Below are 27,838 nucleotides of genomic sequence, written 5' to 3'. Positions count from 1 at the left end.
GCCGGCTCCCGAGGAGCCAGAGCCTGAACGCAGGTGTCTGTGGCACGGGGGGAGACTTAGCTGGAGTGACGGCCTCCGTGCAACCTTGGGACGCGAATGATGGGTGAGGCTCCGCAGTCCCGGGCTCCCTAGACCGGAGTGGGATGGGCGAAGCCACCCACCGGCGCGAGGGTGGGGCCCCGAGAACGGGTCGCACGTGGTCTCTCAGGATTCCGGGAGCCCCAAGTTAGAGAAGCAAACTCACGGGGGCTCTGGGGGCACGCGGGTCTCAGGCCTGGCCAGGAGCGCCTGCGGGTGAAAAGGTCAGCCCTGGCGATGGAGGAGGCAGCCGGACCTGAGCGGGCTGGTGCCCCGGGGGTCAGGGCAAGGGGCCTGGGGTCGCGCCACCCGCGCTGAATCCGCGCTCCACCTGATTGCCCCTGTGTGACCTAGGGCGTGGACTGTTCCCTGTGCCTCAGCTTCTGGGTTTGGGAAGGGAGGGCGAGAGTGCTCCAACTTACTGTGAAGATGTGGGGAGATGGGCCACCCCATCGGGCCCTCCGCGAAGGCCTAGAAAACCTTGGCCATTGTTTATTACTCTGTTTACTCCAGTTTTACAGGAAAGAAAACTGGGTCAAGAGGTTTTAGTAACTTGCTCCAGGTCGCACGGCCATAAATTACAGAGCCCAGGCCTAGCTAACCCCCACCCCCAACTTATTCTAGAAAATTCTACTGTGAACTCCTCCCAAGGTGTTTCCTCACCCAGTGGACCCAGCTTACCTCTCCCTCCTCCAGGTAGCCACACACCCACATCCGGCTCTTTATTTCAGGTCTCATCTCAGAGCTGAAACTCGCTGTTCCCTGGGGCCACATTGCGGCCAAAGCCTGGGGCTCCCATCAAGCCGCCCCCGTTCTCTGCCTTCACGGCTGGCTGGACAATGCCAACTCCTTTGACAGACTCATCCCTCTTCTACCAAAAGGTGGGCCTGGGGGCTGAAGGGAAGCCATGGGGTGAGGCATCGGGTCTGTAGGAGAATCAGAAGTGGGGGAGATGGCTGACCTGGACGCCCCCCCACCCTCTCCCCCTGTCTCAGACTTTTATTATGTTGCCATGGACTTCGGGGGTCATGGGCTCTCATCCCACTACAGCCCGGGTTTCCCATACTACCATCAAAACTTTGTGAGTGAGGTCCGGAGAGTCGCAGCCGGTGAGCAAGAGACAGAGCCTGTGTGTTTGTCTGTAGAGGTCGGGGGTGGGGTGGGGTAGGGAATTGGGGAGGTGCTCTGTGAGTGGGATGTGATGGCCAGGAAGCACCACTGGCCTGAGAGTGCCTTGGGGTCTGGCCCTAATTCTGCCAGCAACTCATGGGTGACTTTGTGCAAGCTGGAGAAAGATCGCTTCTTCCCATGAGTTCCATCCCCTCAGTGGCACTTGGGGCCCTTTCAGGGTGTTTCCTGAGTGGAGCATCTCAGGACACAGGGACTGCGGGGCCGAGGGCAGGTGGGGGAGGCTGGCCCCACCCTGACCTGGCTCCACGTGTTTTCAGCCCTGAAATGGAACCGATTTTCCCTCCTGGGCCACAGTTTTGGTGAGTGCACTGGTCTCCCGCTGTGGGGCTGAGAGGGAGAGGACTAGTACTTAGGTTCCCTGAGCCCCTGGGAACTGCAAGGAGATGGAAAGGAGTTCGTTAGACACTGACCCATAGGCACCATGCCCAGTGGCCTCAGGCAACCCCCTAAGGGACAGGTGGCCCCATGGATGGCCGTTGTCTCCTGATTTGAGAAGGAAAACAGAGTCAGGTCCGATGCAGGGGCCACGTGGCCCCAGAGAGGGAGCTTCAAGTTTGATGGTGAATGCAGAGCCCCGACTGCTGGTGGGAGACAGGAGCTGGGTGGCCTGTCTGGGGGTAGGTCCACCTCTGGGAAGGAGTCTAGGTAGGACTCGGAGAGCTGGGGAATATCCGACAACTATTCTTTTGTCCCCCCAGGTGGCACTGTGGGTGGAATGGTGAGTAGATGGCTTTGCAGTGACCACCTCTGGCCCCTCCTCCCGGTGGGATGGGGAGAGTAGGAGCAGGAAGGGGTAGTGAGTCCCAGGCAGCGCATTAGTGGCTTGTGCCAGCTTCCTTTGGAAACACCCATGATAATCACTATTGTGAGGACATTCCTGATGGAGTTAAGTGTTTCCACTGCCCATCCCCTCTGCAGAGAACCCTGGAGCATCCAGCTATCACCGGGGTCGGTGCTGGGTGGGGAGGAGGGGAGAGAAAGGTGTCTTGAAAGGATAGGAGATTCCCGGTGGCCTAGTGGTCAGTACCCTGTCCCCACCCGAACGCCAGTGTCCGCAGGGGACAGTCTGAGACCTTCTCCTTTTTCTCCCCTCTTCGTGCTTCCTTTCTTCGGTGTTGCATCATAGTTTTCCTGTATCTTCCCCGAGATGGTGGATAAACTCATCTTGCTGGACTCCTCACCATTTGCCCTGGACACGAATGTAAGGACGGGGCTTGCGCATATGGTGTCCCTGGGGTACCCGGGTCCCAGATAGTGTCCTCAGCCCTGCCGCCTTGGCGGATACCAGGGAGGCAGGAGGAGGTGGCAGACGGTGGACAAGAGGGCTCAGGGATCCACCCCCCACCGCCCCCAAGGGCAGAGTGGTGCTGCCTATTCCCTCGGACTGGACAGGGAACAGGGTCATGGGCCTGTGTCATCCTCAGAGGCCCTGCTTGTGGCCTGGAGTCTGTAGAAGGCCAGGTTGATCACAATGGCAGGGGTGGAGAGGGGAGGGCAGTGGGCTGAGGAGGCCCTAGGGGTGCACAGTTGGGCAGGTGCACCTGCGCTCAAGTGCCCTCACGGTGCACACGCACTGCACAACTGCACACATGAGGCCTGAGTGTGGACTGGTGGGCAAAGCATTGGCCCCTCTCGCCAGAACCACCAGTGACGACCACCAGGGTTGTCTCTATATCTGAGTTCTGGCTCTGCCATTTTCCCTGCTGTGTGACTCCGGGCAGGTCACTTTGCCTCTCTCGGCCTCAGTTTCCTCACCTGTAAAATGAGGAGGTTGGACTAGGGCAGGGGTCCGCAGCCTCTGGGACCTAATGCCAGATGATCTGAGGTGGAGCTGCTGTAATAATAATAGACATAAAGTGCACAGTAAGTGTAAAGCGCTTGACTCATTCTGACACCGTCTCCCTCCCCCACCCTGATCCAAGGAAAACTTGTCTTCCACCAAACTGGTCCCTGGTACCAGGAAGACTGGGGTCCCCTGGACTAGGTGATGTGGAGGCACCCTCCAGCTCTGACAAGAGTCTTTCTGTTCCCAAGGGCTTAGCCTCACACAGCTCCTTTATCAGCTTCAGTTTTCTTGTCCATAAGATGCCCACAGATTCCATAAGGGCAGCAACCACAGCTGTCTCTTTACCACCACACGCCCAGTCCTGGCACACAGTAAGCACTCAGTAAGTGCATTGCGTGAGTAGAGAGCTCGTGGGTTACAGTGAGGATCTCCGAGACCGTGGTAACCACCACTCTGGCGTCTTTATTGGTTTCACCCACTGAGCTGACAAACACTGTGCCCCAGGGGGGTTCCTCGGGAGTTTCTGGTGACTCTTCGCTCCTCCCGGGGTGGATGGAGGTGTCACTTCCCATCGCTGCTTCAGGCAGTGGGCCTTAGACAAGGCCAGGCTGTGCTGAAAGTGAGGTGGGCTGGAAATGGGTGCACTGGACGCTGCCTCCAGGTTGTACCCCCTCCGCAAGTTCCTCTCCACCATGTAGCGTGAGAGTGTCAACTAGAACAGATGAACTTGCCGTTCAGTTGGACCCTAATAGTGCACCTTTGCAAAGCACTTGGCAGTTAACAGAGCTCTCCCTTCCCCTCCGTCTTCAGCCCGAGCCCTCCAGCTCTCCCAGGCTGCAGGCTGGGCTGGGCTGGGCAGCTGTGACCGAGGCGGACAACTTGCTCCAGGTCACAGGGCTGACCGGCAGGGGCTGATCCGGTGCCCTGCCGCTCTCGGGTTCAGAGTATTCTCGGGCTAAGAGGGTGTGCCGCTGAGCGGAGGGTGGGGCTGGGCAAGGAAGTGGGTCCCCGCCTGCCCAGCAGAATCCACGTCTCCTTTAGGAGATGGACAACTTGCTGACCTACAAGCGGAGGGCCATGGAGCACGTGCTGCAGGTGGAGGCCTCCGGGAAGGCCGCGCGGGTGGTCAGCCCCGAAGAGATGCTGCAGGGGTGAGTGGCGGCTGGGACCGGTGGGATCGGAGACCTGGGGGAGCTATGGGCCACCGAGGGGGAAGTCTCGGGCCTGGAGGAAGCTCCGTCTCCTAGTCCCAAATCTGCAGCACGCCTGTTTCTCTGTGTGCTCACCTGGCGCTCCTTAGCCACCCCGGCTGGGACTTTGTCTGCCCTCACTCACCCCACCGTGTAGCTGTGCCCTTTGCCCCACCCCTCCTCAAGCTCTCTGCCACTCCCGGTACCCACACACACAGAGACACACACACACTCGCACAACACTGACACAAACATCCCCATTGGTACAGGCGCATGTCCTTGGCGGGTGGCCTTTCCCCACCTTCCTCTTCTTTCGCTTGGCCCGCCACCCCCGCCCCAGGCATCCAGTGTCCCCTCTTCCCCAGGTTCCTGAAAAACAACAGCCACGTGGGCGAGGCGTGCGGGAAGCATCTCCTGCGGAGAGGAACCGCACAGGCGGCCACGGGTAAGGGACTCACTGTCCAAGGCCTTTGCTTATGGGCACTGTCCTTTCTGAGGAATGACAGTGGCTAGGCTTTACCGCTGCTTGCTCTGGGCCAGGCGTGATCCTAAGCGCTTTGCAAAAGTACCTCCTTTAATGCTCATACTGACTTAAGCATGCTAAGTTGCTTCAGTCGTGTCTGATTCTTTGCGACCCCGTGGACTGTAGCCCACCAGGCTCTATGGAGTTCTCCAGGCAAGAATATTGGAGTGGGTTGCCATGCCCCTGCCCTATACTCATCCCATTTAAAGCAGGAGAAATGGAGAACCAGATGGGCCAAGCATGTGCTGGGTCAGATGGCTGCCGCACATCCCAGAAAATCACATCCTATGGGAAACTTAGTCAGGGGTCTGGGGGCTCATTGTCGAGGCACAACGCTGCCTTGCTCTGCCAACCCTGTGCGCTGGGCGCCCAGCCTCCAAGGCGAGGCTTAGAGGACCCCCACGGGGCAGGCGACTTTGAAGATGTTTTTCAGAATGGAGAAGTTGAGTTGGTGGCACCTTGGTTTCAGGGCAGCATCAGGCCTGTGTTTTCTGCATGTTATTTCCCAATATATTCAATCAGGAAACCTTCACCCAGAGTCTGCTCTGTGCCCAGCCCCGAGGGTGGTGAGCCAGAGCCGACACCTGGCTGGCACAACCCCAGGGGACGCCATCCACAAGTGCCCTCACTGGCAGTGACTCCCCGAGGAGCTCAGAGAGCGCGGGCAAGCTCTTCCAGACTCCTAGACCTTCCCAGGTGACTTCAGTTTATGAAGAACCAAATGAGGCCAGAGTCCAAAGTCCAAGTGAAGAAGTTGTGGAGTTACCCCAGCTGCTCGGGGAGCTGAAGAAGTTGTGGAGTTACCCCAGCTGCTCGGGGTGGGGCCTTGGCAAGTGATGGGGACCTTGAATGGAGACAGCAGGGCAGCCCCCAGTGGCCATCATGTGGGGACTCGGGTGGCCAGAATTTCTAGTTGTTCAAGAGAAGCCAAAGTTCTGCTGTGCTGTCTTTTTTTTTTTCCTTTTCTTTTTGGCCACATGGTGAGGTATGTGGGGCCTTAGCTCGCCAACCAGGACTAGAACCTGGGGCCCTGCAGTGGAAGCGCGGTGCCTTAACCACCGGACCACCGGGGAAGTGCCTGCTGTGCTGTAGTTTTTCTCAGAAGTTGCCAACCCACCATCAGGTCAAGGGGAATATCCCTGAGTGGGTTGGCGACCTGTTCTTGTCTTAGTCACCATATCTGCCCCTCCCTGCAAATCCATCATGGAGAAGGGAGGTGGAGTGCAGAGGCCTATGGGCTCCGGCTCCCCTGATGGCAGACTGGAGGGGCCCCGAGGCAGAAGTGGGCTAATCTGGAATAAGACGGGGTGCCTGGCGAGGCTGGAGAAGCCGATTAGGGCAGCCCAGGGTCACGTGAGATGGTGAGCAGACGCTGAGCCAGGTGTCAAGGGGGTGGGAGCAGAGGAGAGAGGCGTCCTGGGCAGTGGGCAGGCGGCTCGATGGCTGTGTCGGGACAAGCCCCTCGGTGGCAATGTGGCCCTTTGAGGCCTGGGGTTAACCTACAAGTAGACCAAGCAGCCTCCCAGACCCAACTAGACAGGGTGACCCCAGGGAGCTGGTGTTCTAAGCTCCTCCTGAGTCCTGACCCCCTGACAGCCCTCCACTGCATTCTGGAGCAGGTCACACCCCCATCATCCAACCCAACTCCCCAGGATGTGTGTTTCTTTCCTAGGGCTGCCGATGCAAAGCTGCACAGATGGGGCAGTCTACACAGCAGATATTTATTCTCACAGTTTGAGGCCAGAAGCCAAGATCAGAGTGTTGGCAGGGCTGTGACGGGCCATCTGAGCCTCCCCCCGGCTTCTGGTGGCCTCAGGCGCTCTTTGGCCCATGTGTGGCCCCGTCTTTCTCCCCAAGTCTTCCCAGAGTCTGAGATGAGAGCACTCTAGGGAAAAAAAAAAAAAATCAAGTAAGGGAGGCCAGAGTTGGGGCTGAGCTTGTCCTTTGCTCTCTTCAATGGAAGGGCCTGGGTTGACCTCGTGGAGAAGGTGACCTCTGAACCCAGTGATGCAGGGAAACCTCCAGGAAAGGCTTGAGGCAGGAGCTTGATTGGGCTTCTGGGAAAAGCAGGAGGCAGCAAGCAGGGCGAGGAGGGAGGTCAGCTCCGATTTTATCTGCCTCTCATCTGCGTTCCTGTCACAGCCCTGGCCCAGGCTGTCTAGAAGCAAGCTCAGTTGTTGGCGTGAGGTGGGGAGAGCCCTGCTCCAGGTGGTTTCGTGACCACAGACAGTCCCGTGCCAGCACCCGGCCGCTGCGGCGCTGACTCGGTCACTAGCTGGGCTGCCCTGGGGCTGCAAGCGTGATTTGTTTTGATTTGTGCACTTGAAACGCAAACATTGGACACGAGGGGAATTTTGAACAGGTCGCTTGTGTTTAGAATAGAAAGGTTGGGTGTGAAAATGCAGAGTTCCAGTTTCTTTTTGTTCATTTGTTTGGCTGTGCCGGTCTTAGTTACGGCATGCGGGATGTTTAGTTGTGGCCTGCGAACTCTTAGCTGTGGAGTGTGGGATGTAGTTTCTCAACTGAGGATTTAACCTGGGCCTCCCGGGTTTGTGAGCACAGAGTCTTAGCCGCTGGACCATCAGGGAGGTTTTCTTTTGAAAAACGCAAAGAGCTGGCGACACCCTCCCCACAGGCAACAGCAGCTGGACGGAGACCCCACCGTGTGCCGGTGGGCGCAGCACCCACTCTGCCCATCTCCTGTGGGTGTCTGCATCTATGAGCTTGGCAGGTCCCCGCAGAAAAGGGGTGTGGTGTGCCACCTTCCCAACACCTCGCACAAGCTCTCCAAACGCAGAGATTTCTATGGGCTTTACCCCATAGGCATGCTGCTGCTGCTGCTGCTAAGTCGCTTCAGTCGTGTCCGACTCTGTGCGACCCCATAGATGGCAGCCCACCAGGCTCCCCCTCCCTGGGATTCTCCAGGCAAGAACTCTGGAGTGAGTTGCCATTTCCTTCTCCAATGCATGCAGGCATGCTAAATCGCTTCAGTCGTGTCCGACTCTGTGCGCCCCCAGGGACAGCAGCCCACCAGGCTCTTCTGTCCACGGAATTCTCTAGACAAGAATACTGGAGTGGGTTGCCATTTCCTTCTCCCAATTCAGCCTCTAGTCCCTCTCTTTTCCCCAAAGGACCAAGGTGGGGCTGAAAGTTCCAAGCTCCTAATCATGGCTTGATCTTCCTGGTGACCAGCCCCCATCCTAAAGCGATCCAAGAACCACCCAGGATCACCCCATTTGAACAAAAGACACTCCTGTTGCCCAGGAAATCCCAAGGGATTTAGGAGTTCTCTGTCAGAGACCAAATGTTAGGACAAAAGATGACGCTTTAGGAAGGGACAGTTTTTGGGAGCGCTGGCCAGGAGCCAAAGAGCAGGACTTAAAAATATGTTGTATCATATCACCACGGCACAGTCCCGAACATCGAACATCGGCTGTTCCAAGAAAGGGGGGAGTCTAGGGTTCTCATAACATCTGCCTTCAAAACTGTTTTCTTATAAAATGTACATTTCATGCAACTTTCCAGGGATTTCTAAACCCTTGGAGGAGGCGTCCCTCACAAGTCAGGGGCTGGGCCAGCCTGAGGGGTCCCAGCCGCCAGGCTGACCTCAACCTCAACCCTCCCTGGTTCCTTCCCAGTAAAACAGTTGCTGGCGTCTGCCTCTGTGTGGTTGTTGAGGGAATTAAATGAGGTGAATTGGCACAAAGCCCTGCTCATGGCTGCTGGCACACGGTGACTGTGGGATTGGAATCTCACTGAGAAAACACCATGCGCCAGTCTCTTTCACGACCAGGAGCACCAGGGCCACTTGCTTTTGGACCTGGAGCTTGGACTTCTTATTTAAGTGACATCTGCTATGGCCCACCAGTCTGAGAAACACCGTTCCTGCCCTCACAAAGGTCACTGTCACAGGAGAGGCAGGCAGGAAAGCAGCCAGGTGCGGGAGTGCCCAGGTGGGGCAGGGGTCAGCTGGAGGCGAGGCTTGGAAGAGACGGAAGACTACCTCAGGGTGGGGCAGGGCCTCAGGGCAGAGAAAACAGCACTGTGGGGTCCTCAATACCTTGGGGGTCACCCCACCCCCAAGATAAACCCCCCTTTTAAGTCTTTTCACATCCTCTGAGCAGCAGAAGCTCAGGGTTGGAGGAGGGAGGAGGGCAGTGAGCCTGGAGGCCAGGAGACGCAGGGGTCAGCGCCAGTCCTGCACATGCAGCAGAGCCGGTCATCTGTGCAGGGAGGTCGTGGCCAGAGCTGAAGGCGGCCCAGAGGCCTTGGCCGTGGCTACATCAGACAGCAGTGATCTAGTAGCTCCGTGACCAGAGTCTTCCAATTACATGCTCCTTCTAAGTATTTTGAGTCACGAATGCCTAAGAACCCCTACCAATAATCAGCTATGGGACTGCCCTGGTGGGCCAGTGGTTACGAATCCGCCTGCCAATCAGGAGACATGGGTTCCATCCCTGATCCTGGTAGACTCCACTTGGCGCGGGGCAGCTGAGCCCATTAGCCCGCGCTCCTCATCAAGAGAAGCCACGGCAGTGAGATGCCCACACCACTGCAAAGAGCAGGCCCCGCAACTAGAGAAAGTCAAGTGCAGCCACGAAGACCCAGCGCAGGCAAGAATACTTTAAAAAATCAGCTGTGGACAAAAAAGAGACCAAATAATCCCCCTTGTCCGCGTGGAAGCTGTGACCTAGCAGAGGAAAGAAGCACAGGCAGTAGATGACAGAAGGCATTAGAAATTTCTGGGGACAACAGAGAGAAAGAAGTCATCTGCGGTCATCTATGCAGGGAGGTTGGGCGTGAAGGAAGGTCCCGGAGGCCTGGCTGGGAGCGTGGTGTTTGTGCAAAGGCGGGTGCGAAGGAAGGAACAGCCTTGCTTCTCTCAGGCAGCACGTCTGTGGGGTGACCATGTCACTGCATTCTCTCCCCTACTCAGGCCCTGCACCACTCAGATCAGGCTGCCTCCAGGCTCTGGGATTCTGTACCCTCCCTGACACCCTGCAGCCTTTTCTTTTCTCTTTTTTTAAATATGAAAGAACACAGAAAAAAACTTGTTGGTTTTATTGGTATTAGAGGGTAGTTTTAATATAAGCTAAATACAAACGATTGTTAGATATTCAGTCACTTTTCTTACCGAACAATATGCCAAGATCAACCTTGAAGCATTTATACAAATGAAAATGTTTTCATTTTTAGAGTCCTCAATTAACTCTAAGGACTCTGTATACAAATTTGAAAACTTGAACTTATCAATGATTCATCAAAATGTTGCCCTACTAATAACTGAGTGGTAAAAAAAAAGAAAAATTCTGATTTTAAAATTAAATAGCTCCAGGAGAAGCCATGTAGTTTCCCACATCTGTTATCTTTGTATTCTGCACAGAGTTCCAAGGCAAAGATTACTTCTAGCTTTATGCCCTGCCAGAGTGGATGACCCGTGTGGCTGGCTCATCATGGCCTCTTAGCCTTCTTTCCTGAGAGATCCTTCACTCCTTTAGGGGGAGGCATAGGAGTTGGTTTCCATGGAATTGGGTTATAAAAGGCTGGTTCTGGATAAGAATCCCCACTGTAAAAAATGGGTTCTTTTTCTGAACCCATCCCTCGTGCTTTTCTTCAGCAATTGTCTTTCTCTTTTCACGTTCTTCCACTTCTTTCTTTCTTTTCAGCTGTTGATTTAATTCCTACTGGTCTTGGAGAGTCTCCTAGGCTGGCATGAGGTGGCTGTGACTCACCCTGGGGACATGGGCACTGGTGACGGCAGTGTTCGGCTATATGAGCTGATGGCGGCTGCCATCCTGACTCCTGCAGCCCTTTCTTGAGGGGACATCACCCAGGCGGGAATTGCTGGGCCGTATGTCACTGTGCTGTGCTGTGCCTAGTTGCTCAGTCATGTCAGACTCTGCGACCCCATGGACTGTAGCCCACCAGGCTCCTCCGTCCATGGGATTCTCCAGGCAAGAATACTGAAGTGGGTTGCCATTTCCTTCTCCAGGGGATCTTCCTCACCCAGGGATCGAACCCGGGCCTTCCGCATTGCAGAGATTCTTTGCCGTCTGAGCCACACAGGATAGGTGGCCCCTGTAGGGACTGTGGCAGAGAACCCAGATGGGGCTGGGACCACCCAGACCTCCCCCTGACACACAACCTTTCTTTCTTGGCTCAATTTCTCTCCAACAAGTGATGACGTTCCTCTTAGCTTTTTGGTGCTTCCTGGTACATGAAGATCCCAGTGAACATTTTGGGGTTCCCAGAGATGAGGTGATGCCAGGTGGGTAGTTGTTCCCACCACCACCGTCACTCTGTGCTCCCTCCAAGATGGCTTGGAGGCACCTGCCTGGGCCACTCCAGTCCATGGCAGGGCAGCTACAGGCAAGCTCTGCTCTGAGGAAGCCCGAGAGGATGCTCAGGGTGGTCCCTGCGGGCCCAGACTGAAGTGGTGAGCCCTGGCTGGAAGTACCCAGGGTCCCTGGAGAACTGAGCTGTGTCTCCACCCGCCTCCACTTGCGTCCGGCGGTGCTGAATCCACGTCTTTCTGCTTCCTTCCAGGTGTGTGGCTGAACAGAGATCGGAGGATCACTTGGGTGAGTGCTACTGTCTTCCCGACCCTTCACAGTGCCTGTCCACCTCTTTCCTTTTTTATGGTAGTAAGAGATATATTGTATAGCATGATAAACAACCATTTTCAAACCATTCGTGGCATTAAATGCATTCACGATGTTGTGCAGTTGTCACCAACCCAAAATTGTTCATCATCCCCAATGAAACCTCTGCACCCGCTAAACACCCCCTCTCCCGTCCTCCTCCCCCAGCCCCTGGAAACTGCCAGACTGTTTTCTGTCTCTCCCAGTTGACTCCGCCAGGCACCTCGTATAAGTGGGATCACACAATATGTGACTTTTTGTGTCCAGCTTCTTTCACATAGATAAATGTTTTCAAGGTTCCCTCGTGTTATAGCATGTTTCGGAATTTCCTTCCTTTTATGTCTCAGTAACATGGACGTGGGCCTCCCTGGTGGCTCAGAAGTAAAGAATCCCCCTGCCAGTGCGGGAGACACGGATTTGATCCCTGGGTCGGGAAGATCCCCTGGAGAAGGGAATGGCATTTTTGCTTGGGAAATGCCAGTGGACAGAGGATCTTGGTGGGCTACAGTCCATGGGATTGAAAAAAGTCACCACCACTTAGCAGCTAAACAACAACAAATATGGATATACCATTCATCCATGAAGGCAAGGCCTGCTCTCAGCCGTGTTGTGGACAGACTTGCAGTTCCACCTCTTTCCTTACCAGTGTCTGGAAGAAAGACACTCTACACAGACAAACACAGACATTCTACAAAGACAGACTTTTGTTCTAGGGCTTTTTTTTTTCATTATTTAGGTGTTTACATGTTGTTTAGTCGCAAAGTCGTGTCTGCTGCTTTGGGACCCCATGGACTGTGGCCCACCAGGCTCCTCTGTGCATGGGATATTCCAGGCAAAAATACTGGAGTGGGTTGCCAAATGGTTACAAACGCTTAGATGGATTTGGAATGACTGGAAGGGCAATAGGAGTTCCAGGGCAAGCCAGCCGACAGCTGGGGGAGGGCGTGGTCAGAAGTCCCTTAGAGCAGGTGGGCCGTGCCGGGCACCAGGAGTGGGGTGGAGAAGGGAAGGATGCTCAGGTAATTGTGACCACACAGGTGAGGCCTTGGAATTGGTTCTGGGCATCTGAGGGGCGTTCCTGCTAGAGGGTTTGAAGACTGAAAGAGGAGAGAGGGGGACTGGTTAACAAAAGGCCTTAGAGGACTTTGCTGGCGGTGCAGTGGTTATGAATCTGCACTTGAAGGCTCAGCTTTGATGCCTCGCTGGGGAAGTTCTGCATGCTGCAGGGTGTGGCCAAAAAACAAGCTAACTAAAGGCCTCAGAAACTGGCAGGCAGCCTGGAGGCAGCCTGGTGTGTGACAGGAGTACTCTAGAAACTCAGTTATCTCTGCCACAGAGAGGCTGTGTGACCTTGGGCAAGGCACTTACCCTCTCTGAGCCTCAGCTGTCTTGTGTGCAGAAAGAAAAGGCATTCGTTCGTTTATTCATTCACGCAGCCATTTGGTGAGCCGCCAGGAGGTGCCAGCCCCTGTGCATGCCTTCCTGGGGCGGCTGTGAAGACTAGCTAAGGTCACGTCCTGAGTGACCAGGCGCCGTGCTGTCACTTCCGGCGCTCACAGACGAGGCTCTTTCTGCGACCGTGTAAGAGGGTTAAATGCTCTACACTGTGAGACGCTAGCATTAGAGGAGGGAAATTCTGGCCCCATGGAGCCTGCTGAGAGCTGTCACCCAGGCCCGGGCGTGGATGCGAGGCCTGAACCAGGGCATCAGCCAAGGGGATGGGAATGTTCGGAGTTTTGTTTGATCCAGCTGGAATTTGTTCTCAAGCAAGGAGGGGTTGTTTGTTTAGTTGCTCAGTTGAGTCCAACTCTTCGTGATCTCATGGACTGTAGCCCGCCAGGCTCCTCTGTCCATGGGATTTCCCAGGCAAGAAGACCGGAGTGGGTTGCTCTTTCCTCCTCCAGAGGATCTTCCCAACCCAGGGATCGAACTGAGGTCTCCTGCATTGGTAGGCGGGTTCTTTACTGCTGAGACACTGGGGAAGCCCGTGGAGGGGTAGGGATCCATTTTCATTTTTTCCCAGAAGAACACCAGTGGGTCCACCACCAGTTATCCAGGGCTGTCCCCACCACGGGGCTCACTCTCTGTGGCTTGTCTTCTGGGTGCCCATCCTTGGTGGGGGAGGCGGAGCTTACGGCTCGATCCCAATCAGCAGGGTCCTGAGGCCCTGATGGAGAGGTCTTCCTCCAGGGAGAGTCTCCTGGCTGGCCCCCGGGCCTGAGTCAGGCTGCTGTCCCAGCTGTCCGCTTCCGAGAGCACAGTTTGGGGTTTTTAAGTTTCTGTAGTAGAGCTACTCCTGCCAGTTTATTAATTTTTAGACTATTTAATTACTTTTTTATTTACTTGGCTGCGTGAGTTCTTAGCTGTGGCACGAGCAGTCCTCACTGTGTCTTGGGGGCTCCGTCGTCGGGGTGCGTGGGCCGAGTTGCTCTGCTTAGAGTCTTAGTTCCCCACCCAGGGTCGCACCGGCATCACCTGCATTGCAAGGCGGATTCTTAACCGCTGGACCACAGGGAAGTCGGTTTTTTGTTTTTGAGGGTGTTTGGAAATGCCCTTCCAGCCTCAGGGACTGTGCCCACAGCTGTTCTGCAGGGGCAGCCATATGCTCATCACAGGGCCCAAGGGAGAGAGCAACTCACAGATGGGAAGACTCCCCTTGGGGCAGAAACTAAATCACCAAAGAGACAAATTCTAGGATGGGCCTGTCCCTGCTTTTTATGTCCCATCGATCTCTTTGTCCACATCAAGTCACACGTTCTAATTCCCATTTCTTTCTAATACGTTTTGATAGCAGATCTAGTCCACTCTCCTTGTTCTTTCACACATTTTCTTGCCTTTTCTTGCATATTCTCGCTTCTGAGTGAAGTTTAGAATCATTGACTTCTGTTAAAAATTATATTGGGATGAATTTGTAGAATACTTTGGGAATTTAATTATGAAAGTTATGAATGAGGCTCTCCCAACTCATAATAAAGGCACCACCTCAGTTCAGTGGGGGGCGGGCAGTGGGTTATCTAGATGGAAAAGTATGACCCTCACACAATATACAAAAAATTAATTCACTGTGGATCATAGATCAAATATGAAGGGTGAAACAGTAATGTTCTAGAAGAAAAATTAGGGAATGGCTTCATGACCTTGAGGTAGACCAATATGTTTTAAGTAGACTAATACACACACACACACCATGAATCAATGAAAATGTTGATAGATACAGCTTTATTAAAATTTAGAATTTCTATTCATCAAAATAGAATAGTAAAAAAGAAAAGAGGGACTTCCCTGGTGGCTAAGACTTTGTTTTTCCAATGCAGGGGCCCTGGGTTCGATGCCTGGTCAGGGAACTAGATCCCACATGCTGCAACTAAGACCCAATGCAGTCAAATAAATAAATATGAATAAATATTTAAAAAAAAAAAACAGAATATTAATGAAAAAGGGGACTTCCCTTGTGGTCCAGTGGCTAAGACTCTGCGCCCCCAATGCAAGGGGCCCCGGTTCGATCCCTGGTCAGGGAACTAGAGCCCACGTGCCGCAACTAAGACACGACAGAGCCAAATAAATAAATAAATACACAGGCTTGCGGAAGCACTCATATCTGGAATATGTAAGGAACGTCTACAAATTCATAAGATTAGAGGCTGACAACCTCATTTTTAAAAACTGGCAAAAGATTTGAACAGGCCCTTTCTGAAAGAGACCATCCGGGTGGCCGATGAGCACATGAATGGTGCTGGGTGTCATTAGCTATCAGGGCAACGGAAATCAAAGCCCAAGCGAGAGACCTTCACACCCGCTCCAGAGCAGCTAAAACTGAAGTCGTGACAGTAAATACCAAGTCTCGGTGGGGAGGTAGAGAATCCAGAACTGTCCCACACTGCGGAAGAAAGTAGAAGTTGATGCAGCCATTTTGGAAAACTGGCAGTAACTACTGAAGGAAAATATATGCGAGTTCTGTGCCCAGCAATCTCAATCCTAGATATAGACCCGGCAACGCTGTATGCTCCAGAAGACACGGCAGCTTGATTGATAATAGCCCCAAAGTGGAGATCACCCAAATGTCTATCAACGGTAGAATGCATAAACTGCCACACATACAGACCAAAAGAATCCCGAACCCAGAAAGAACAGTATGACTCCACGTATATGAAGTTCGAACAGCAGCAAAATTGATCTAGGGAGCTAGAGGTCAGAACAGGTGGTGTCCTTGGAGAAGACCCCCAGAGGGAGCAGGCTGGTTGCTGAGCAGGTCCAACCTCCACCTGGGTCATGGTTACATCCTTACGTGACACACTGTATCCCTGTGTCAGAGGCCATGATGAGGTAACACTCAGGTCTGTGCACTTCATTGTAAGTTACACTTGAATTTATTGTTGTTGAGTTGCTAAGTCAGTTGTCTGACTCTTTTGCAGCCCCATGGACTGCCCACCAGGCTCCTCTGTCCATGGGATTTTTCAGACAAGAATACTGGAGTGGGCTGCCATTTCCTTCTCCAGGGGATCTTCCCATCCCAGGGATCAAACCCACTGAATCTCCTGCATTGGCAGGTGGATTCTTTACCACTGAGCCACCTGGGAAGCCCACACTTGAATTACAAAAGAAAAATATAGATCAGGGAATGGAAGCACACTAGGAAAAGAAGGTCAAGGGAGGGATGGAGAAGAAAAGAAAAAAAGGAGATAAGATGTGCCCAGCAGCTGTCCTCAAAGGCTTTTTGGAGCCTTCATATTGTTGCCTTTGAGGAAAGCGCTGCACAAACCCAGATCTGTGTTCTGTTTTCACATCTGGAGACGTGCATGGAGGTGATATCCCTCAGAGACCTGCCTGTAATTCTGTTGAGGGCCTGCCTGGGCCATCAAGCCACAGGGTCCCAGTCCTGGTGGGAGAAGCAAAATTAAAGCAAGCCTGAGAGACTGAGCGTTGAAGAATTGCTGCTTTTGAGCTGTGGTGTTGGAGGAGACTCTTGAGAGTCCCTTGGACTGCAAGGAGATCCAACCAGTCCATCCTAAAGGAGATCAGTCCTGAATATTCATTGGAAGGACTGATGCTGAAGCTGAAGCTCCAATATTTTGGGCACCTGATGCGAAGAACTGACTCACTGGAAAATACTCTGATGCTGGGGAAGATTGAAGGTGGGAGAAAGAGACAACAGAGGATGAGATGGGTGGATGGCATCACCGACTCAATGAATATGAGTTTGAGTAAATTCTGGGAGTTGGTGATGGACAGGGAAGCCTGGCATGCTGCAGTCCATGGGGTCGCAGGGTCGGACACGACTGAGCGACTGAACTGACTGAACTGAGAGACTGGGGGTGGGGGGCAGTCCGTGCCTGAGCTGAGTCTGGCGCCATCTCCTGTCACCTGTTGTTGTTTAGTTGCTAAGTCGTGTATAGCCTGCTAGGCTCCTCCGTCCATGGGATTTTCCAGGCATGAATACTGGAGTGGGTTGCCATTTCCTTCTCCAGGGGATCTTTCCAACCCAGAGATGGAACCCACATCTCCTGCCTTGGCAGATGGCTTCTTCACCGCTGAGCCACCTGGGAAGCCGGTCAGCTGATGACTGAGACACAGTTGCTTTGCCTTTCTGATCCTCCGGGGAGGCAATAACATGTGGCATGTCTGGGTCCTCAGTAAATCTTCAGGCCTTGTGGTTGACAGGAGGACCTCTGTTTCTGGACATTGCAGCCTGAGGAGGAGATAGCTGGGAGGGGTCAGGGCAGAACCAGGATGCGTTTTCTTGGCTGACCAGATAGCTGTGTGTGTGTGTGCAGCTTCCTCGAGATGCTGCAGGGGAACGGGACACTAACAGTCAGTCCATGTGGGGGCGCTCTTGAATTAACCCACTCAGCACACACTCACTGAACCCCGTGCCTGTCACACATGTGCTGAGAGCTGTGGACACAGAAAATCCCGAGCGCCCGCCCTCAGTGGGCTCTCGGCCCAGGGCAGCGCAGTCCAATAGAAGTATGACGTGAGCTCATGTTAAAGTCACACCTTCTCGTGGCCATACAAAAAGAGTGAAAAGAAACAGGTGAAGTCAACTTTCATAATACCTTCTAACTCAGTGTATCCAAGATGTTGTCACTTCAGCATGGAATCAACATAAAAAAATAGTCGAGATATTTGACATTATTTTTCCATACTCTTTAAAATCTAGTGAGACAGCATGTCTCAGGCTGGACGAGCCCCAAGCCAAGCCCTCAGTAGCCACGTATGGTTACTGTGTCACGCCTCAGTCCTAAAACCTCAGTCTGAAGTGGCCCGGGTCACTTCTCTGCACGTAGTTGCGTGGCCACACCTGGCAGAGGGAGGCCTGGACATGTCGTCTGCCTGGGCAGCCATGAGCCCAGGAGGAGGAATAACAATTATGGAGACAAGAGTCTCCAGTCTGAGGGAGGTGAACCCTCTCTTGAAGTGGTGATGTGGCTAGGCAGTAGGCTTGGTCCTGGTTGGGTGCCCGAGGTGGGCGTCCGCTGCTCCCAAGAGAGCTGGGTTTCCACCCACAGCAGCGCCTGGGGCCTTGTGGCAAGAATTCACTGGGGTTTTTTGTCTCTGCAGCTAGAGTACTGCCTTGATTTCGTCAGCAGGGAGCTGTTTGTGCACTACATCAAAAATCTGCAGGCCCACGTCCTGCTCATCAAGTAAGTTGGAACCAAGCACCCCAGACAGACCCGAGTTTCAGGAATGCCCAGGTCTCCTGGTATGAGACCACTCTGCCATCTTTCCTGGGCAGCCCCCGACCGGTCGCTGGTGTGTGGAAGGCAGGCAAGGGGAGGGGGATGGGGAGAGGGCGCTGGGGGTGGGCAGGGATGGCACCACACCTTTCCACAGGTGTCTGTGTCCGGAGGGCGGGGAACACTCAGGTGCGGAGGGACCGGCAATCAGTACCGCCTGGCCCCGTCCTCCAGCCACGCCGGACCCCGCGCATCCCCAGGCCAGCCCTGAGCCTCCATCTGCTGTCCCCCCTCCGCCATCCTCAGCCAGAGGCCATCTGCCGCCTCTGGGCCCCACAGCCCATTGAACATCCTTCAGGGGGGCTGGGTGCCACCCCTGCTCCAGTGCATTCAGCCTGGACCTGGGACCTGGCAGGAACTGTGACTTCCAGGGACATGTCTGCCGAGCACAGGGGTTCAGAAGGCAGGGACTCATGGGGGGCAAATCCCAGTCCCAGGGAGGGATGCTGCACACCCTCTGGGACATCTAGACTTTACAAGTGAGATAACGGGCGCTGCTGAGGGCGTGGAGGAGCTAGAAACTAGAACCCTGCCAGGCTGCTGTGTGACTGTAAAACGGTGCAGCCACTTTGGGAATGTCTGGCAGTTTTTCAAGCCCTGAAATCACTGTGTGGCCCAGCCGTTCCACTCCTTGGTGTAATCCCAGCATCTGTCCACACCACAGCGAGTGCTGGTGGCTCACAGCGGTGTCCTTCAGGACAGAATGAACCGAGTGTGGGAGGCAACACCGATGTCCGCCAGCTCACTGACAAGCAAACAGGCTCCGTCCACACGATGAGATGGAATGACGCAGCGACACTACAACAGGCAGGAACCTTGAAAACATAAGACTCGTTGAAAGAAGCCAGTCAGGAAAGCCCGCGTTCTGTGTGCCTGCACTCACTTGCAAGTCCACACCCATCGTGTGCTCAGTCGTGTCCAACTCTGCGACCCCGTAGACTGTAGCCCTCCAGGCTCCTCTGTCCATGGGGTTTCCCAGGCGAGAATACTGGAGTGGGCTGCCATTTCCTTCTCCAGGGGATCTTCCCGACCCAGGGACTGGACCTCCTGCGTTGCAGGATCCCCTGTGGCTCATTCGAGGTGATAAATAGGATCTAAAATTGACTGTAGTGATGGTTGCTCACCTCTGAATGTACCAAAATCCATGGAACTGTACATTTTAAATGGGTGGAGTTAACTCAAGAAAGCTGTAAAAAAAAAGCACACACTCAGAAGCCTGTTCAGATCCTGGCTCCACCATTCAGTGGCTGTAACCCTGGGAAGATCCCGAGATGAAATTTGTGCAGGCCTTGCTGAGCTGCGAGGGCCAGTGGGGACTGAATGACTCAGCCCTGAACTAAACCTGGGCTTGAAGGGCCCGGCGGTGGGAAGGTTAGAGGGATGCTCAGGCTTGGGCCGGTTTCAGAGCCAGAGCCCAGGGCAGAGGCAGGGCATGCAGGGAGTGGTCCCATGTGAACCTTCCTTCTCATCTTACAGAGCAACCGAAGGATATTATGCTGTAAGAAGAGAGAACGACGGCAATAGGGAGCCCATGATGTTTGTGAGCAGCTCACTTAAGTCTGTCCTGAAAGAGGTGTGTGCCCAGGGTTCAGGGCAGCTGGGGTCAGCAGGGGCTGCCAGGCTGCCCTGAGTTCCACCTGTCCATCTCTTTTCTTGCGCTGGGACCCCTGCTCTGGGCCCAGGCCTAACAGGTAACCCCAGGAGCTACTAGGCCTCATGTTCCACTGTGGTCCCTGGAATCACATATAAATCAGCACAGAAAGCAGGCTTTTCATTGGCAGAATCTCCTGGTTTTATTGTCCTCCTATATTCCTGGGTCATGCCCAACTGAGTGGTTCTATAATTTCCTAGGGTCTCAAATGGGAACAGATGACCAGTCCCACCAGTGGGTGCCGGAGGCTGGGACGTGCGCCGTGACTGTGATATTTGCCTGGGCTCCTGGGAGCATCTGGCATCTTAGGAGCACCATCCTAAGTCAGCTGTCAGTACAGACAGCTGACCCTGGGGCCTGAGCAGACAGCTGGGCGGCATCACAAAGGGGAAGCCCGTGTGGCTAGCCGGGCAATGTTCAGTCTTTCTTCCTGCTCTGTGGGCCTTTCTCCCAGGCAAGATGGAAAGGCTGCTTGTTCTTTCTTCAAGTGAATATCATGTGATGACCAGACCCAGGAGCAGCCCCTGGACTCTCGAGTTCTACCACCTCAGCTCAGAATGGCCTAAAACCCGAGGGCTGGGCACTTCCCTCCCAGGAAGGCCTTTCCCACTGGCTCTGAGCCAGGCCCGCCTGCCCCCTCCCGAGTGACTAGGGCCTGCAGAGCTGTGGATGTGGAACAGCTGGGAGGCGGCCTTCCACTGGGTCACCTCATCGCATGTCCCCTTCCCTCCCCAGAGGTTCCAGTACTTGGAAGTCCCAGGCAACCACTATATCCACATGAACCAACCCCAGCAGGTGGCTGGTGTCATCAGCTCCTTTTTACAGAACAAGAAAGGAACCCCAGACCCCCTGTAGCCCTGGGCCTGGGGCTACAGCCGCCTGCTTCAGCACCAGACTCCCAGCTCCCGAGCCCAGACCAGCGTGCCGGGGACAGGCCCCTGGTCCCGAAGACCAGCACAGCCAGAAGCGAGTGCTATGGCAGAGCAGGGGGTGGGGGCACAGAGGGGTATAAGATTCTGACTTCAACATCTGTAACTTGCGGGGGGTGGGATGGTGTGTTTTGTGACTAGGCAAAGGGTATGTGTGAGGCCTGAGATAGGCCCAGCTGGCTTTTATAGTCCTTTCTTGCCACCCAGCTGCATGAAAAATAAAATGTTCTTGTATTTTGCTTGTGAGGCCATCTCACTGCCCACAGGGGCTTCTCCATCAGGAGGAAGGGACGAACACAGCAGTCAGTCAGCCCTGAGAGGAGAGTCCAGAGCCAGACGGGGACGGGACCCAGGACAAGGAAGGAGCCAGCTCTGGGCCAGGGGCTTCCGGAGGCCAAGTCCTCGCTCTGGGCCCTAGGACGGCCAAAGCACACAGGAACCAACGGGTGACTCTGTCCTTCACCCCACCCCGTGAGCTCAGGTCTCTGGGGTTTCACACAGCGGCCCCTCGGCCTGGGCACAGCCGTTGAGACAGGTGTTCCAGGACCCCGGGGTCCTTGCTGGCCGTACACTGCCACCCGGTCACCAGCCTGCTCCTCGGGGCCCGTGGGGGTGGGCGAGGCTCAGTAGGGTCGGAACTTGCGCTGGGCCCGCATCAGCTCGATTCTCTGCTTGTCCTCCTCGAACTTCTTGCGCAGCTGCGCGATATCTGGGGTGAGAGGGCAGGAGGGGAAACAGGGCCGGGGTCAGACGGCAGGCCGGGCGGGAGCTATGCCCCGTGGCCCCACTCGAGAGGACAGCAGTACCTCCCCTCAGCCCCCACTGCCCCGGATGGCTCTCAGCACGGCCTCCCCCATTGCCTCTGTGCTAGGAAACGGTGCAGATGCTGCCAGAAAATGGAACTGGGCTGCAACCCAGTCAGAGGATGCAGGCTGAAGTGGAGATGACATGCCTGAGGTTTCAAACAGAAACTTTACCAGGTCAATGGGGCTTCCCTGGTGGCCCAAGGGTTAAGACTCCGTCTTGCAATGCTGGGGACTCAGATCCCACACGCAGCGGGGCCACGCAGCCCTCATGCCACAACTACCCGAGCCCAGGCACCTCAACTAGAGAGGGACCCACCCATCACGGTTAACAGCCTGCTCACTACAATTAAGACTCAACAAAGCCAAATAATAATAATAATAAAAAAACACAACCTCTGTTATCCCCTCCACCTCCAACACACACCCCGAGGTGAAGGAAGAAGGCTTTGGGGGTGCTGGGAGATCCCCGGGACCCCTCTCCCAGCCTAACAAACCAGGGAGCTCCGTGCAGCTGGGGCTGGCAGAGCGGCCACAAGACCATGGCCCGGGCACCCAGGCAGGGGGGTGAAGGACAGGGCCCTGGGGCGCCTTACGCTCCATCTTGGTCTCGCGGTGCTGCCAGGCGTAGAAGTTGAGCAGCTCCTTGCGGGCGCGCTTCCGCCTCTCCCGCTCCAGCACCCGCAGGCTGGCCGCCTCCGTCCTCGGGAGCACCGGTCGGCGGCCCCGGCGGGTCACCTTCACCCAGCCCTCCTTGTCGGGGACGCCTTCCTCCTCCTTGGCCTTGGCCTCCTCCTGCAGGTTACAGGGCCTGTGACAGGCGCACGCCTGGGACCCACCCTGAGGCCCCAGGAGCCCCTCGCCGCCTCCTCTCCGCTCTCCCTCCGCGCCCAGCACCGTGTGCCCTCACGCTGCTCCCCTCCAGCCCTGATCGTCTGCCCCCACGAGAGACCATTTCCCGCGAGAGGACCGCTTCCGGCTGGATGTTACCAGCTGGGAGGCCCAGCCAGCCGCCGCCCGTGCCGAAGCCCCACCTCCGCTATCTTCCGGTCGTACGTCTCCATGAAGGCGTCCACCTCGACCCTCAGGGCCTCGGGGTCCGGCACCGAGTCCGTGTAGTCTCGGATCCACTCTGAGGGGGAAGAGGGTGAGGGAGACGGGGATTCCTAGGCCCGCCCCTCAGGGGCCCCCAGGACCTGCAGCGGGGCGGGATCTCCTCGCCCAGGCCGCTGGGATGCCCACCCTGAGGGCCAGGCGACACGGGCAGATGCGGGCAGACGCGGCCCCCAAAGCTGCCCTCCCCGCCCGGGGCCGCGGTACTGACTGAGGACGCCGCTCCTCACAGGGTGACTCCCAGTGGAGACCAGCAGGGGGCCCTTCAGGGCCAAGGCGGCCGACACGCCGCCTGGCTTCTGGAACACCACGTAGGCCACCTGGAAGCCCTGGAGGAGGAGAGGGGTCAGTGGCAGGAGCCTTCCCCAGGGCGGGTCTCACGCCAGGGCCCAACCCCGCCCTCAGCCTGACTGCCGCGGGACCAGGGGAGAAGGGCTGTACTAACCCAGGGGTGGGGGCGCCCACACTCCTATCTACCCAACTTCTGCTAAGAGTGACCCGATCCAGCGTCTTCACCAGGGAGCGGTGGCCCCTGGGGCCTGTTTCACTTGTGGGAGGGACTCAGGGGAGGGTGTGCTCTCCCGGGGCCAGGAGTGGATGGACAGACCGCGCGGTGGGGGGGGGGGGACGGGCTGCAAAGTCCCCTCAACAGGAGGAGGTGTGGGCTCCCGGACGCAGAGAAGAGAGACCAGGGCCACCGAGCCTAAGGGAGAATCAACTTCCGCGGGGGGAAGCCAGCGGTGGGGGTGCTCGGGGAGGCCCCTCGGGTGGGGAGCAGAGATGTCTAGATGAGCTCCCCCGCTCAGGACGATGGAAAGAGCCGGACAGGGAGGCTCCAGGAGGTGGCAAATTTGGGTGGAGGCCGCTCAGCTGACAGGCCTCCTAGACCACAGGTCAGGACGGGCCTGACCACAGGGAACACCCTAATTGCCTCGGCCACCCCCGATGCCACGTTCCGCTCACAGGCCGGGGACACCACTCGGCCCTGCGCACGCCCTCACTGCCGCGGCCCGGTCCTGCAGGCTTACGGGAACTGGTTTGGGGTGAAAGAACTTCGACCGAGGCTCCTTTGGGCTCTCAGCAAGCTCTGGCTTCTCCTGTAACTCCACCGACTGGACGGGCCCGCAGGGGGAGAGGAGGCGGGACAGGCACTCCTGCCGGGGCAGAAAGAAGCGCAGGGTGAGCCTCCTGCCACACCCGGAGCCCTGGAGTCCAGCCTGTGGGGTGGGCACAGAGGGCCTGGGCACGCCAACCCCTCCTCAACACCGAGGTCACAACCCCAGACCCCCCACGGCCCAAGGGTGCCACTTTTTTTGACTTTTGTGTTCAAAGCTGTGGGGAAAAAGGGACTCCAGAAGGAGACAGAGGGGAGATGGAATTCAGGTATAATTTTTTGGCTTTATGACCTAACCCTGCCGGAAGCATGTGCCCAGGGTATGCTCTGTCTGTTCTGAAAAGGGACTGCTTGCTCCCTTTGAAAGGCCACCTGGCTGAAAGATCTCTTTTCTCCTGTCAATGTCTCTGAGGGATCTCCAAAGGAGGAGTGGGTTCTCAACTTTTCTTTTTCCCACTATTACAAGAATGCATGCATGCTAAGTCACTTCAGTCGTGTCTGACTCTTTGAGACCCCGTGGATGGTAGCCCTCCAGGCTCCTCTGTCCATGAGATTCTCCAGGCAAGAATACTGGAGTGGGTTGCCGTGCCCTCCTCCAGGGGATCTTCCCGACCCAGGGACTGAACCCAGTCTCTCAGAATAGGTGGGGATGTTTTTGATTTTATAAATTTTACTACCTGAATCAGCCATTTAGAAATAATTAAATCTCCCCTGTTGGAATCAGGTTGGTGGTTATCGCTGGCAGGGGGAAGGGGTGCAGCGGGATTTCTGGGGTGTGGGCGATGCTGTTTTTCAGTCTGGGCGCTAATGACACAGATTTGCTCAATCTGTGAAGCACAGCGAGTGCTACAGGTGCTTCTCTGTTCATACACTAGTCTTCAGGAAACTTTAAAAACGACATCCTCCCCTCTCACTGTTTCTCTCTTTAACTGAAGAGGAATCTTTTAGAAATTAATATTTCTTTTCTGAAAAAAAAAAAAAATCATCGAAAATCCAGCAATTCCTTTAGTTTCTCTTCTGTAAATTAAAGAAATACTAAATTTAATAGCTTTTGTGAAGAAAAAAAAAGTAACAGACATATCTGCATGCATGCTAAGTCACTTTAGTTATGTTCAGCGTTTTGCGACCCTATGGACTGTAGCCCACCAGGCTCCTCTGTCCATGGGATTCTCCAGGCTAGGATACTGGAGTGGGTTGCCATGCCCTCTTCTAGGGGATCTTCCTGGAGGGGCTGAACCTGTGTCTCCTGCATTAGCAGACGGGTTCTTTAACACTAGCACCACCTGGGAAACCTCTGAATAGTAGACTCAGAGGTAATTTTACTTTCTCCTACTTTTCTTATTTTTTTTTTTACTATGGATGCGTATCAATTAAAAAAAAAAAAAAGAGTGTTTATGTTGTCAGACTTCACACAAGTAGTTAGCACAACCTTCACAATACTCAAGAAAAAATGTGAGAACAAGTGTCTGTCTTGGAGGAGGGCATGACCACCCACTCCAGTATTCTTGCCTGGAGAATTCCATGGACAGGCAGGCTCCTCTGTCCATGGGGTTGCAAAGAGTAGGACACGACTGAACGACTAACACTTTCAGTTTTAAGTGTGTCTGTCTTCGGGTGGAATTATGCTTGGTAGACATAGTTATGCAACAACTGCTTTAGGCAACAGAAGACTTTAGCTGTACTGTAACACTACCTGCACTGGACATGTATCAGTTTTATAATCGGGGAAAAAACACGTAACTCAAACAATTCTGGGTAACATATAAAAAGCTATGGGCTCCCTAGAGAATTATATTTTAAAAAGGACACCTTTAAAATGCCAACTTCCTGTCGTAAGAGATGCGGACTTCCAGACACCACCCCTCGGGACTTCAGTTAGCTGCTTCCCTCTCATCACTGAGGACTGGGGGGTGGGGGCCCCACAGAAGCCCCTGCCCCAGGCTCAGGTTCCCTCCCAGACACCTGTTTACCTCTGTGCAGTACGGGGGCACGTTGAGGACAAAAAGAGTCCGCTTCTGAGGCCAGGAAGACTTGGTGCCTTCTCGAACTTTGTGCTCTCTCACATAGAGGTAATGAGAAGACTGCTGCTTTTCAGAGAATTTGATCGGAATGGCTGGAAGGAACATGGGAACGGGGAGGGACGACACACGAGTCAGGTTCAGGCTGTCCCTTTTTACTCCTGTGTGCCTGCTGGTCCGCCCATCCACCCATCCATCCTTCACTGAGCTCTTCTCCTAGGCAAGGCCTGTGCAAGATGCTTGGGCAGGCTACGCGGCTGAACGAACACCATCTGCCCAGGAGGGGCTCCAGTCGGTATAGAGAGAATTTTAATGGGATGCGAAAGGAGAGAGGTTCAAACTCTGCTGCTCTGGGGGTAAACCCCAAATCCTTACCATGGTCCCCCGTGTAGTCTCTCTTCACCCCATCTTCCCCTCTCTACACCACATACCTCCTCTCTGTCCCTCCAATCAGCCAGGGCCTCGCCCATGCTCCTCTGGAACATCAGCCCTCATCCTTCCACCCATTCTTCAGGCCCTCACTCCCTCGGGAGAGCCTTCCATGCCAGGTTAGAGCTACCCGCTTTGTGCCTTAACATCTCTCTCCGTCTCTAAGCCCCTTGCTGTGTGATGATTTGGATAATCGCTGGCATTCCCATAAACTTTAATCCTGTCACAAGAGATGCAAACTTCCAGACACCACCTCTTGGGGCACGGAGGGCACGGAGAGGATCCAGAGGATCCAGCTGCAAGCCCTGCACTCAGGAAGCTCACGTGGTGAAGTGAGAGGACAAAACAAGTTAGCATGTAACAAGGTGGCATCAAACAGGAAGGAAACACACAGAGTGAAGTAGGGCAGGCTAATGGGTGGCAGACGCCTTTGCGGACCACCTCTTTGAGGAAGTAACATTAAAGCCTCCACCAGAGGCTTCCCCAGAGGTTCAGTGGTAAAGAATACACCTGCCAATGCAGGAGACACAGGCTGGATCCCGGATCCGGGAAGATCCCACATGCCACAGAGCAACTAAGCCTGTGCACCTAGACAACTACTGAGCCTGTGCTCTAGAGCCCGGAAGCAGAACTGCTGAAGCCTGCATGCCTGCCTAGATAGAGCCGGTGCTGCACAAAAGAAACCACTGCAATGAGAAGCGCACTGCGACCAGAGAGCAGCCCCACTCCTGGCAACCAGAGAAAGGCCCCAGCACCAACCAAGACCCAGCACAGCCAAAAATAAATAAAATTCCAAACAGGAAGGAAACACACAGAGTGAAGTAGTGCAGGGTACTGGGTGACAGAGGCCTTTGGACATCTATCAGGACTACCTCTTTGAGGAAGTAACATTAAAGCTTCGACCAGAATGACACGAAGCCCTGTAACAGGGCAGAGCTGTCTGAGGAACTCAGAGGAAAAAGACACAGTAAGTACAAAAACTCTGTGGGTGTAAAGAGCTTGTTGTCTCGGAGAAACAGAAAGACAGAGCTGTGGGTCAGCTAGAGCCAGGATAGGAGGGATGAGATGGCTGGATTTTGTTTTACGTGCTAACTTTAGTCACTGCAGAGAGTTCGTCGTGTGAGGCAAGATCTGAGTTAAATCTGACTTTACAAAGAACATTCTGGCAGCTGAGTGAAAAACAGAAGGCAGGGGAACAGGCGAGGTGAGCGCTGAGGCGGCTGGACCAGAAATTGCAAAGGGGCTGATAAGTGGATGGGTGTATCTCAGTGGGGAGAATGTAGACAGACACAAGTTCGCCCTGGAAAAGTGTAGACGGAGGTGCGCTCACTCAAGGAAAGCGTTGGCCAAACTAGGCTCGTCCCGAGCCAAGTGAACCCAGACGAGAACAGGCGCCGCGTGGGCTGAGGGGGCCCGGGGCTTCAGAACCTTCGGGGGCTCACGTCCAAGCGTGTGACTGCTCCTCGGGGTCCTGACCCACTGCCGACCCCCCAGGCTCTTCGTGGAGAAGCATGGCCGCTCCCCAGCCTCGCGCCCCGTAGCCCCTTACCTGAGTAGCCGGGCAGGGTTGGAACCCCCGAATCAGATTCCCGCGCCGCACGCTTCCTTCTGCGCGCCACCATCTTGCCGACCGGAAGC

The 27,838-nt window shown here is 55.0% G+C and overlaps 2 protein-coding genes across 3 annotated transcripts; one reads left to right on the top strand and one right to left on the bottom strand.

Annotated features, from left to right (window-relative positions):
- SERHL2 (serine hydrolase like 2) lies at positions 1-20,962 on the top strand. Of its 2 annotated transcripts, XM_040233167.1 has the most exons (12): positions 1-103; positions 810-959; positions 1,074-1,187; positions 1,527-1,568; positions 1,968-1,987; positions 2,396-2,470; positions 4,097-4,206; positions 4,611-4,690; positions 11,315-11,349; positions 17,968-18,050; positions 19,620-19,716; positions 20,530-20,962. In XM_040233167.1, the coding sequence occupies exons 1-12, from the start codon at positions 97-99 to the stop codon at positions 20,647-20,649; spliced, it is 933 nt and encodes a 310-aa protein (XP_040089101.1). In that variant the 5' UTR covers positions 1-96; the 3' UTR covers positions 20,650-20,962. The 2 variants fall into 2 exon arrangements, with proteins under 2 accessions (XP_040089101.1, XP_040089102.1); XM_040233168.1 differs by lacking the exons at positions 19,620-19,716; positions 20,530-20,962 and adding an exon at positions 18,808-19,348.
- Positions 19,912-27,838, bottom strand: RRP7A (ribosomal RNA processing 7 homolog A). The gene is made up of 7 exons (XM_040233169.1): positions 27,750-27,838; positions 25,724-25,866; positions 23,668-23,793; positions 22,851-22,968; positions 22,561-22,658; positions 22,123-22,321; positions 19,912-21,432 (listed from the first exon to the last, which is right to left on the bottom strand). Exons 1-7 carry the CDS (start codon positions 27,820-27,822, stop codon positions 21,347-21,349), a joined length of 843 nt encoding a protein of 280 aa, XP_040089103.1. The 5' UTR covers positions 27,823-27,838; the 3' UTR covers positions 19,912-21,346.

Source organism: Oryx dammah, unplaced genomic scaffold, assembly GCF_014754425.2.
Source record: "Oryx dammah isolate SB20612 unplaced genomic scaffold, SCBI_Odam_1.1 HiC_scaffold_29, whole genome shotgun sequence".
Taxonomy (NCBI): Eukaryota; Metazoa; Chordata; class Mammalia; order Artiodactyla; family Bovidae; genus Oryx; species Oryx dammah.
This window is presented reverse-complemented; position numbering and strand designations above follow the sequence as displayed.

Excerpts from the sequence above, each read along its gene's own strand:
- SERHL2 (XM_040233167.1), top strand. Across the intron at positions 2,471-4,096 it reads CATTTGCCCTGGACACGAAT|GAGATGGACAACTTGCTGAC; the intron begins GTAAGGACGGGG and ends CGTCTCCTTTAG. Across the intron at positions 11,350-17,967 it reads GAGATCGGAGGATCACTTGG|CTAGAGTACTGCCTTGATTT; the intron begins GTGAGTGCTACT and ends TTGTCTCTGCAG.
- RRP7A (XM_040233169.1), bottom strand. The coding sequence starts at position 27,822 with ATGGTGGCGCGCAGAAGGAAGCGTGCGGCGCGGGAATCTGATTCGGGG. Across the intron at positions 22,969-23,667 it reads TTCACCCCAAACCAGTTCCC|GGCTTCCAGGTGGCCTACGT; the intron begins GTAAGCCTGCAG and ends CTCCTCCTCCAG. Across the intron at positions 22,659-22,850 it reads TGTGAGGAGCGGCGTCCTCA|AGTGGATCCGAGACTACACG; the intron begins GTCAGTACCGCG and ends CTTCCCCCTCAG.